Source organism: Falco rusticolus, chromosome 11, assembly GCF_015220075.1.
Source record: "Falco rusticolus isolate bFalRus1 chromosome 11, bFalRus1.pri, whole genome shotgun sequence".
NCBI classification, from domain to species: Eukaryota; Metazoa; Chordata; class Aves; order Falconiformes; family Falconidae; genus Falco; species Falco rusticolus.
In genome coordinates, this window is record NC_051197.1 from 30980107 (window position 1) to 30992441 (window position 12335).

Genomic DNA, 12335 nt, shown 5'->3' on the forward strand with positions numbered 1-12335 from the left:
TTCAAAAACTTTTGACAGAACTTAAAAAACCTAAGTTTGACAGGATTAAGAAAACTCAATTGCAAAGAAAGGACTTAAAGTCAATAAAACAAGTATTCCCCGTGGGTTTGTACCACACATGCCCCACCACTGCACTGAGGACCTTGAAAATAAAAGCAAGCCCAAAGAAAGGGAAAACTGATGTACTTTTCCCTGATGGAAGAAATAGAAAACAGAACAAACCAAGGAACGGTTAATCTTAAAAACAAAAACCAACCAAATAAGAGCCCAACACACCTAACATCATATTTCAAAGCAAGATTCCTACAAGTCATGCAAAGGCATAATATACTGAATTAAATCCAGTTCTCTGGCTCGGAACTTGGTGAATATTTGATGTTTCAGACAGAAGTTTCACAGACGCTATGGGAATGGGCTACGATTTCTCTGCTTCCTTGCAAATAAAGAATGATAGTTTTTATTCCCTGTAGCTTTTGATGTGATTTGTTTACCATGTAAAGAGAGCAGCTGCAGATGCTAAATAACCAAATGGAAAACGCCGCCTTCTCTGAAATTCTGCCTGAGTTGCTTGATGGAAGTCAGAGATCTTTTTATGGGCTCCATGAGAACACCATTTTAATGGGACAGACCCCACCCCCCCAAAAAAAACCACACACACCCCCCAATAACATCAAACCAAAATCCACATTTTAATGCTTGGACATTTAGTACATCTCCTGGTTCAAACCCAGAAAAACCTAGAAAGTTTGACATATACACCAAACAGCTTCAGACAGCCTCTCGCTGCAGTACTCACTGGGGGTCCTCCATCGGTCTCCACTCCACATCATGGTAGAGGTTCTGCACGTTCTTCAGCCACTCTCTAAGGATTGCTGTGGTGTTATCAGCGTTATGGTCAGTGGCCGCCCTGGGAAAACAAGAGCACAAAGGAAGCCTGTTAACACAGGATTTAGGTCCTTTGCCTTTTCCAGCTGGTAAATGAGTCAAACAGAAGCAGAACTGATTTCTTACAGGTGCATCCATCTCCTGGCAGAACTCAGGGAAGCTCTGCAGATGTGCAAGTCCTTAAGACACAGGGCAGAGTCCCACTTTCCCACAAAGCCAGAGCACCCCCTTAGTGCAGGCATGCTCGCACACCGCTCCCCTCTTGCTCACAGCAATCACAGCAGCTTTACCACCAAGCGGATAGGGGGCTGAACTCTGTTCAGTTCATCCACTGGAAAAGACAAGACAGGCCATCCCAAGACGAACGGCCCCAGGTAAGCTAACTGCAAAGGTCCTACCTCTAGAAGCACCAGATTTTGCTCTGCTTGGCTGTATCGCCCTGCAAGCCCACCACGTAAGCTGTACAGCCCGGCTGCGAGCAGGCGGCTGCGCTGCCTCACACCACAGCCCAGGAACCCCTCACACCAGGACCAGGGGCTCTGCTAAGACACTGAGAAGAGCCCCTGCCAACATGCTGCTAGCAGAGGGAAGGATCAGGTCACACGCTGCTCTACAGCATCATAATTAGGCCTAGAAAGCCACTTGACTCCAATTTGCAACCTGCACAGCCCCTCTCACTGCCCTGTGTATGGTCGAGCTGAGCACAGAGGCAGCAGGAGAAGTCAGGGATGCTCAACACACACCAGGAGCAGCACCAGACCTCCTTCCCCCCACTCTGCTATAGCCAGCAAGGCTGAGGCTCCCAGAGAGGCAGCTTGCCTTCTTACCACTTCCCAACACAGAGCTTACAAGTTTGTGAAAACATGCGGAAAAGCTTGATGCAGATGCTACATTCCATTAAAACACTGCAACAGCACTCAAACAATGGGATGGGAGAAACCAGCCTGCTTTCTCTCTGGCCTCTGGATCCTCCCCGAAAGCAGCATCTGAAGAATGTTTTTTTCCTCAGGGTTGAATAGTATAGCTGCACAAACTGGAACAGGATGCACAGATCCACATCTCTGACAGTAATCACATGGAAGCATCCCCAAAGGAGCCACAAGCTCATCTCTGCCTGGGATCCTCACGCCCCTGGGTCACAGAAAAAGCGATCCAAGACACATCCCAGCTGCTCCTTTCCAGCACGTGTTTCCCTGGGATTACAACTTTGCACATCCAACACCTGGCTGCTCACGTGGTCACAGCAGATCCCACAGCAAATTCCCTGAAGTGGAAGGGCTGCTCGATTTTCCTGGCCAGAAGGCAGGAAAGCACACACAGCTCTGTAGTAGGACACGGCTTGTGCAGCCACAGCTCAGCAAGCTCCACTGAGAATTTACAACCCCTTTATATTCCTCTGGGAGTATATGTACTCCCAAAAGGTCCCGTGGAGAGACAGCAAAGATGGTGTGAAACATGGCCGTAAGAGGAGGGCACTGGAAGGCCATGCTGAGCCCCCATCAACTGCTATAAATTGCCTATTTTGTCCTGCAGCTCCGAGACCCAAAGGCACTTCCCATAGCACCCTCCACCCTACTTAAAGCCAGAGATACGTGTGGTTAGAGGAGGGCACACTGAAGGTAAAAGGGGGCACATCAAGCCCTAAAGCTACTCCAAGCTATTTCAGGAAAACACCTGACCCCCAAGTCATCATATAATCCTCTGACGAGCATCAGGGCATGAACTCTTCCTCGTTCATACAACTAGAAAATATCATTCCTGCAGGGTTTACCCTGATTTAAATTTTAAAAGACTCAAGAATTCAGATTTTATTTATAACCAGAACACCACAACCACTTAAGGACAGGAAGCTTATTTGTTGAATATTTATTCTTGTCTACTAAAACAATAAATAATGAAAGTTCAGCAAGCGAAGAGAGGCTGGTTTCTTTGTTATTAAATGCTCTCTACGACACAGCAAGGCTGGGTTTAGTCATAACTTCAGGGTTTGCTCTTGACCAAGGCCCTGCGTCAGACTGCACTGTAGATGTAGTTTGCAAGGACATTTAACCAGACTAAAACAGTCATAGTGCTGACTTTGTAGAACACACTAAGTCAGGCTTGCTCCATGTGTTTTACACATTGCAGCTCATCCACTCAAGCCCCTGTTTCAGCACACTCGTTTGGGCCTCCCACAGCCACTGCACCTTTCACTAGTCTTGTTCTGCTTTCCTCCCACACCCCAGCTGCACAGTAAACAAGAGCTCCAAAATTCCTAAAATACCAGAGAACCAAGAAAACTGCTTTATGTTCGTGGTCATCGCTGGAGTTGCAACAGCACCTAGTACATAGCAGGACCACACTGCAGAGAGGCATCACACAAACCAGGCGAAGATGATGGTGACAATCCATCTCATGTCACAATCTTTGCCGGGTCCAGGCAAGTCTTAAGCGCACAATTCCCAGTCAGGCCCACGTGCCTGTTTCCCTCAACAAGCCTCATCCCAGTCCTTCTAACCTCACATAAGATCGGCAGGGTCATGTGGAGGGGTTTGGTATGGTCTGGGGAGGGAAAGGGGAAGCTTCAGCTGTGTGCGTGTCAAATTGGTCTCAGCATTGTGCTGGCTGCTCCCTGGCCTCAGTCAGATTTTTCTCCATCCAGCTTTGCGCACACACAAGCCAAAAATGTATTAGTGGAGGAGCTGTTTGCAGGGATGTGCAATGGAAAACCAAAGTTCACAAATGAAACACAGTTTCCATGATAAAAAAAGTAAAAAACATAGAGTCATTCAACCTCAGAGAAAGTTAGTGACATGACAGAAGGCTGTTTCCTCAATCACTGAGAGTTGCTCCACAAAGCCCAAAACTTCGACTAGCAGAAGAAACCTTAAAATTGAAACACAGTGGCTGACAGAGCTACTACAGCTCTGCCCTCAAAAGCTAGCTGCCCTCACTGGCTAGCCCTTCTTTGCTTCCCCAGGCAAGGCAAGGGGGCTGAAGGATGCTCCTCCTCTCACGCCTTTGTCCAGTTCCTGTAAGGTCAGACCACACAAGTTTTACTGCACGGACACACCGCCATCCTGAGAGAAGGCCAGAGCACACTGAAGACTGCTGCTATCTGATCTTGCCCTTTGCTGCCAATGGCTGCCTAGGGATAGAGCTTCCCAACAGTCAGTCAGACCCCCCAACACCTTTGGTTCTCCATCCTGCTCCTGGAATTGGCAAAACTCCCCCCCAGGAGACCGCAACACCTAGCATCTTCCAGACAGAAGTGAGACACATGAATGGCTGCCTGGAGGAATCTTTAGATCCACCCACCGACAGGCTAAGGAAAGTAAGAAAACTGCTAGAAGAAAAATGGCATTTTACTGCCCAGGCTGTAATGGCATTATGTGGAAGGTAAATTCACATCCCACTAGACCTGCAGACATTGATGAGACAAAGCTCTGGCACAAAAAAAGGACTGCTGCCTCCAGGACTATTCAACCAGAAGCATTTCTAAGCCCAAAAGTTCTCGAAGGCAATAAAGTTTGTCACACCCTGGATGAAACATGCCCTATGACTAGCAATTTGGCAAACCTTTGTTTTTCCAGCTTTGAGCCTCAAAAAACAACCCCAACCAAAAAAAAAAAACCCCAAACAACCCAAGCTATTCCCAAAAGCAGGTATCACTATTAGTTTCAGAACAATCCATGTTTAAGATCAAACAAAATCAGCAAGTACTCCTACTGTAGTATCTGAAGCAGTCCATCTATCCCCCCAGAAAAAACATAGCAGCTATGGTGTCTGCAACACCACCATATGGAAAAACAGGCACTTTTTTTCCCCCCTCTATTTTTTTTTAAATAACAACCCCTACACAAGAAAAACAGGCAAATAAAAATGTGAGTAGGACTTCCCACTGGCAGCCAGAGCTCCTCAAGCCATAAGAGGCACGTCAGGATATTTCCTGTTACAAGCACTTCTTCTGTAATAGACAGTTTGTAGGACTTCAAGAAGCGAGTATACAGTTAAAACTCCAGTGCTCTAACTCAGATTGACAGATCAGTTGGACCCTGTCCATTTTTAATCCATTTTTCGAGATGCTAAGGCCATCTCTGCTACAGATCTCACCACCACCACCACCGATGGTCTGTTGCCCATGGTGCACAGTTCTGGAAAACTGACCATCCTTTCCCTCGGTGATGCCAGTCAGGAAGGGTTAAGACACACGGACAGAGCAGCCAGCACTTGTGCCACATCTGGTACAGTGAGGCAAGGCCACGCGATGAGACTGTTCGTGTGATAAACTGAGGGCAAGTTGGCATCGAAGACACTGTGCTGTGAGCATCCTGTGCTAGCTTCTCTTGGAAAATACAGGAGGTGAGGTAAAGCAGCACCTCCAATACCTGCAGAAAAGCAATTTCAGACTGCCCAAAGTCCTCCTACAACAGCGCTGGGGGAGAGGGGCAGCACTGGCCAACAAGTCTTCTCGGCATGCCCTGCGAGTAAATTGGATGGTGAAAGCACACCACGTAAGAGATGTTATCACCTCTCCACACTTGCCTGTCCTGGAAAAGTTTACCACATCCTCTGATCATTACTGGTCCATGGTATGGACTTGATAAGGTGAGGAGAGTGGATCACCTTAACCCAGCTCCACTTAGCTCCCCAAGAACACACCTTTGCAGTCCACATGGCCCTTAGACTAAGGCAGTGTCCAGATCTATTTTTCTTTTTGTGTATTTTTGGAAAGCATGTTGGTGAGCACAGTACTATTATTTGAGCTTGGGTCTATCAGCATTATTCTTGGCACAGTGTCAAGTCCAAATCACATTTGAGTGGATCAGTTTGAAACATTTCTGCAGTCAAGACAAAGCAGAAGCTACAAGAAGATGTGCTAAGTGCAAGGCTACAGGAAAAGGAGAGATGAGCTGGCTAGCCAGGAGTACAGTTCTTACTCATTCTCCAGTGTCTCCTCATCTCCATGGCTCTCTGCTAGATTTGCTCATGCTCATTAACGTCTTTCTTTACCAAGGGGGCTCCAAACCAGACACGGTATTCCAGATGTGATCAAACAAGTGCCTAGCAGAGGGGAACAACCCCTCGCCTTGATCTCCTGACTTACTTCTGTTCACGCTGCCCAGGATGCAGTTGACCTTTGCTACCAAGGCACACCATGGCCCACATTCAGGCTGCTGGCCACCAGAGCTCCACAGGACCCCCAATGCCTTTTCAGAAGAGCTGCTCCTCAGCCTGCATCACTGCAAAGGGCTCTTCCTTCCCAGGCACAGGATCTGATGAAGGTCAAGAGATTCCTCGCAGGCAACTCTCAACTCAAAGCCCACACACTCTGCAACTAGTAATGCAGGCAGGAGATAAAAAGCATGTTTCTCTCACAAGGTTATGTCTGCACCAAAAAGGAGGCAGCTTCACGTTCAAGAGCTGATTAACAATTTTAAGAATTTAATTAAAGAAAAAAGGTCTCCTGCAAGATTTACAACCAAAAGCCTGTATGACACAGCCAGGAAAGACTAGCGGAGTGACAAGGAAAAAAATCTAAATTCCTGACACATTTCAGGAAAGAAAGTTTAATAAATTAAACTGGAAGAGACCTCCAGATGGACACTCCTGTTCCAGTAACACGGCAGCTTTTTTCCACTCATATTTAAATCCATTTCCAATAAACAGAAACTAAATTTTAGAAAAGTTTGAGTAAGAATGTTCATATAGGGTCTTATGTCGGCGTAAGTATAACCACTCCAATATTTACTTTGGCTTTAGCCAGCAGTTTTACCATGGACACAAGCCCTCATTGTCCTTGCTCAAAGCACCCCCTCCCAAAAAAACTCAAGTACCACAAATAGCGGAAAAGTAAGCGCAACATTAAGCGCCTACTGTTTTAATTAAGTAACATGTGAGTAGCAGTGTATGAGGAAAACTGTTCCTCTTACAAACTGCTCATATTTTTAGCCTGATAATGTCTCCTCAAGTTACGTTTGCAAGCGGGAGTTAATTTAGGCTTTGATGGTTACCCTCATCTTTTCCTCCCCCAAAAAGGAAGGGGAAAACAAACAAACAAACAAACAAAATCACCCTTTTTCACATCCCAGTTTGCTCCCCCGAGCTATTTTACGGTCTACTTACCTCAGGCACTGGGTCAGAGGAGAAAATTTTCACCTTCACCATCTGTATAGAAAAAGTACTACAGGACAAAACCAACACTGTGTGCCTCTGGTTTGTCAGAGTACAGCTCACATTGTAACACAAGTTGTGGGAAACTCTATGGCCAGGGCCCTGCACTGATTTCCCTCCCCAATTTAACACGTACCAACGCTTCCCTCTGGCAAACAGGGAGGGAAGGAGGGAGGGTGGGCTTCGAACACCGGTAAGCACTTCATGCTCAACAAGTGTATACTGCAAAGCACAGTCAGAACCAGGGGCAGCCAGCTTTCAAAAGCAAGATCTATAAGGAAAATCTTTTCCCTTTCTGTCAATGTTTCAAAGACTTGAAGAGGGTGTTGGATTCTCCCTTTACTGCTATGAGAGCCAACTCAGACAGCCAGGTTCAAGCGGGCCCTTCCCATCGCGCCACCAAGCACATACCACAGATGACAATGGTCAGAAGGCTGCTGATGGTTGGGGCTGCACTGACAATGGCTCACACGAAGAGGGTGTCCATGGCTTTCCAGGGCTCCTGCAGCTTCTGCACGCTGCAGGATTGAATTGGGCCTGTAACCAAGTCCCAGGAAAACTCAAGAGATACGTATTTTAGCAGTCTCCCTTGCTTCCTCTCTGCATGCAGCCAGGGATTCAATTTACCCCCAAGGCTTGCTATGGGGTATAGTCCAATATTGAGTTCCACTGAAACAAGAGCCGCAGGTTGGCCACATGCCCTAAACCCACAGGTTGTCCTCCAAAGCAAAGTCCAAAGTCAATGGAAAACCCGTTAGAAGATCACTCCTAATAACTGTAACATAGAAACTGGTGACAAAAGCGCCAGTAGCTCACCTTGGCCATCTTCCACAGAACAGAGCAGCAATAAAGCATTCAGTCTCAAAACAAACGGTGGTGGAGGAAGCATATTTCTGTATGCCGTGTTCTACAACTTGTGCCGACAGAGGTGCCCATACACTCAGGCTGGACCTAGAACCCCTCCATGTTCTCACACGTTTGAGGCAGTGAGACAGAGCAGGAGCCTCATCTTTCCTGTTTTGTTAGAGATAAGACAGATGCAAGGGGGATATGGCAGTTCAGGCCCAGCTCTCTTGCTGTTTGCTGAGCAAGGCCACTTAACCTGCTACCTTCCAGCCTATTACGAAATGCTGAATTCTACAGTTATTCCTAAGGAAGTAACCTCCCACAAACAAAAACCCTCAACAGGAATTTGGCTAGTCTGGGCTCTCTAGAGAAGCCTTGGAGACAGCAGAGTGCTGTCACCGAATGGCTCGGTCTGAGCCAGCAGAGCTGCATCCCCCCCTCCTGTATAAGGGCTATAGCCAAAGGTGGTCCCACCAGATGCTTTGAGAGGGGAAAGCTCAGCCCTTGTGGCAGGACTCAGCCTATTCATGGCAACCTTCTGCCCCAAGGTAGCAGCAGTAGGGTACCGCACAGAGAACTCCCTCCATGCTCTGGGGAAACACCAGAAACTTCAAACCCCAGAGCATTAGAAAAGCCACCCTATTTCATTCAGCACTGGCCACTACTCACAAGTTGCTACAATGTTTTCTACCACAGCACTAATGATACACAATGAACAGAGCACACAGTATGTGAATTTTAACAGCTTAAGTTGAACTAAACAGAACATAGGGCAGACAGCCAAGTACTTACTTCTAGCTTTGTATGGCTTGCTACAGGCCCCCAAATTGTTTGGATCCAACAGCAAAAGCCTTCAGCTTTCAGTCACTTTGGGCAGCTCAAAGAGCTCCCTGGTCTGAGCTGAGAACTGAGCTCAGTGTCACACAGGCTACCCTGACTGATGACTGTGCTTATTCTGGGTGTGAATTCAGCCCTGCCAAAAATAACTGAAAAAAAAAAAAATAATCCAGCAATGGAGTCTTAATATGAGTCAAATACAAATTTGGATTTAGATTTCCCAAAACAAGCGATAAATAAAGTAACAGACGAGTCACTTCTCCCTGCCTTCTTGTTTGAATGCTGCCAGACTTAGAAAACCAATTCAAAATATAAAAACCACCAAACTGGCAGTTTCCACTGTGAACCAGTGGTGAATTACCTTGACTAGGAAACAGTGCAGCTGGGAGAGGGTACAGATCCTAAAAGGAAGAAAAAAATTTCAAAACAAGACAGAGGCAAAACACTTGTGAAAAACCCAGTGAGAGGGAGGGTCCCAAGGCAGCGGAGAACTACCAGAGAGCAGCTGCACCATTACAACAGCCTGAGACAAAGCTTTCCTGCTATGGCTCTATCACCGTTCCCCTGAGGGCCACAGCACACCACCCATCCCAAAGCAGCTGGCTTTTACAGCCCCTAGCATGGCTTGATGCACAACTCAAGAGCTGTTCAGCACCCAGTTGGGCAGTACAGCCCCATTCCCCAAATGCCAGCGTTTTGTTTCAGCTGTGAAAACACCCTTCTTTACCACAAAGGAGCAAGTGGAGCTGTTACTGTCAACTACTTCATGTTCTCCTGCTCACAATCTTCTCCAAAATATGCAGCAAACCAAGCAGGGTTCACTATATCTTTTCAAGCGTTCCCCCTTCAACTGGCAGGTACGGCTCTTGCTCACCCACCATGGAGTAGATTCAGCTAATAAACAATTTTCTCTTCATCTGAAACACTCTCACTTTGAGATAACTGTGCTGCTCCCTGGACTGCCAGCCCTACCTTGCATCTATTAATCCAAGATTTCATACCTCAAATCTCACAGGTGTCAGTAGGACCAGGAGATAACACATCAGGAGCCTCACCAAGCTAGCTCACAGCAATGCAGTTCAGAGACTGTATACAGATTTAAACCTTTCACACCAACACTGATTTTAGCACAATTATGCTCACACACTTCATTAATAAGGCCTGAACATTCAGGCCAAAGTTCAAATAACTGTTCAAGCATTTAAACAAGTTGCTAAAATGTCAACGTATGTGTAAGACTTTTTGGCTTCATAGGGACTTGGCGTTTGTTCTAAGGTTTTCCTTAATTAAGGACAGGCTTTTGGAAGCATCCTCTTTTGGGTTTTAATGATTTTAACTTGGTCTCCAAGGTGTCAGCTCCCAGCAGAAAGGTGGCCTGAGCCATGATCAGTGGCAGGGAGTTGTGTGGGAGCACAGAGCCAGTAACAAGAGCAGCGACACTCTCCAGGCTGGGCAGCTGTACAAGAACAGGACCTCACAGTACAGGAATGCAACAAATATCTCTTCTCTAACTCTTTCCCCATGCCCTTCAGCAGCTTGTGGATAATAGATTTTGCTGGCAACAGCAGTAATTTTAAAACCTTCAATGATCTTCCAAGCCCAAGTGAGAGAATGATTCACAGATGTATGTAAGTGTGTACATTCGTACACACCAGGGTCTTCACTCTTTCCACACTACCTCAGGAAATCTCTCTTTCTGGTGTCTCATCTCCAAGATCCTCAGGCTGTCTCCAATAGTACAGTGCCACAAGAGGTATGTGCTTACGCCCGGTGGGCACAGACACAATGGGGGGACCAACATCTCCCCAGAAAAGCCATCAGGCTAGGGCTGCTTATGGCTGTCTCATGCCAGTAGTCAAAAATCCACGTTTAACAGCTTCTCTGGCATCCATGCAAGGGGAATTCTCTTGCAGTGCAGAGGAGGTTCCTGCTGTTTCAACCCCAAGTCCTCACTTTGTCTTGCTTAAACTCCCCGTGGTTGCCCTGCTGCAGAAAAAGCTTTAAAAGAAACAAAAAACCATCTGCATCTGGCCTTGTGAATATTTCCAAGCAGACTTGGCTTCAAGGGAACAACTCCCCTAAGGAAAGCCCGGGAAATCTCATACGCACAGGATCAGGGCTGTGACTAGCCTCTGAAATCAATTTGCTCAAACGAGGAATTAATTGTGACAGTACTGTAACTTCTAAAGGGATAGCTTGTTCCCACCGATGCTAATTGAGACAACAGCTAATGCAGCTGTTCAAAATTAATGTAAGCATGTAAGCCACTGGGAAGGAGCACTGGTATTTAGAAATATTCTTGGCTCTAGTAACTAAAAATGGATGGGTTTTAAAGGGCAGAGTCTGCTCAAATTTAGGTGTCCAGTACCACTGATTTTTTCAATGGGCACACTGAACATGGGCCCGTACCACATTACCGAAGGTCCCCCCAAAAAGAAAAAAAAAAAAAAAAAAAAAATCAATCTGAAAGGCTTTCAGTCTCTTTACCAAGCTTGCAGAAGAATGAGTGCAAGGTTCCCGCAGTCTGCCTTGCCTCCACTAAGAAGATTCAGATCACAGACCACTAGACACCCAGTATTGGAGAGAAAAGCAGACTCAAGTCATTCCACTGAGCGGCCTCCTTTTTTAGTTTAGGGTGGGTTTGGGTTTTTTTTCTTTTTTTTCCTTTTCCCCCAAAAGTTATAACCATGCCCTACAACTCTCAGTAAGTACACAGTGCTTGCCTCCCAGCCCCCTACCCTGCAATGACAGCTTTCATCTGGAGATATATCTTACACTTCTGACAGTTCTACATACACAATACTGAGATTTTCAGAACTTAAGAGTAGGTTTTGCGACACCCCACGATAGAAAACCTAATACCTCTCTGTATCTCCCTTTACCTTCCCCACCTTTCCCTGAAACTCACCTCCTTTCCAAACTTACATTAAAGGTCAAAAGCTTGATGTTATTACTGCAAACCAAGCTGACTCTTTTGCTGACATACTGTAATACTGGTATGGATCAACACACTCTTCCTTCAAAGCAGTCAATGGATAACGGAGTAGTTGTTTCAGGATTACACCAATAAGACAGGTATGCTCCATTCTTCCAAAGTGTTTAAGAATGTACCTTTCCAGGCAAGACATTTTTAGGAACTCTTGACTTAAAATATGAAATATTAGTTCCTTTGCATTATGAATGGATTTTCATTCTAATCATATCATACAAGATTTAATCAAAGTCATTTTAACACACATAGAAGCACTTTTTATTGTAATCCAAATACTGTACAACTAAATGGTTGCAAATAAAAGTGATTTTTCATCACTTGTCTAGTGCAGGCTGACAGAAACTTTGTAAGACAATAGGAAATGGAAACAGAGTATTTTAAATCATGTCACTGATTAGGAGTTCAAGCAGCAATAAGAAATACATCAAACTAATTCTGGAGCAAAGGAAAACTCATTTTTTTTACCAGTCAAGAATCTGGTCTGTGATCTGAAAACCAACAGGATGTTTTTCCATGACACTAAAGTGAGATTTACACAATAATTGACCCTTTCATGTGAAAGCTTTGCTGATATGCAACAATAAAGACATTCTTCCCAAAGGTTTTTAGCCAGCTTTTCTTT

The 12335-nt window shown here is 45.7% G+C and overlaps 1 protein-coding gene across 3 annotated transcripts in view; it reads right to left on the bottom strand.

The window, feature by feature from the left end:
* The window catches only part of COLGALT2 (collagen beta(1-O)galactosyltransferase 2), a 60724-nt gene that overhangs the window by 25033 nt on the left and 23356 nt on the right, over positions 1–12335 (bottom strand). For all 3 annotated transcript variants that reach the window (XM_037403553.1, XM_037403552.1, XM_037403551.1), the window contains exon 2: positions 797–907. In XM_037403553.1, the coding sequence (XP_037259450.1) occupies positions 797–907 (111 nt within the window). The remainder of the gene's footprint in view (positions 1–796; positions 908–12335) is intronic.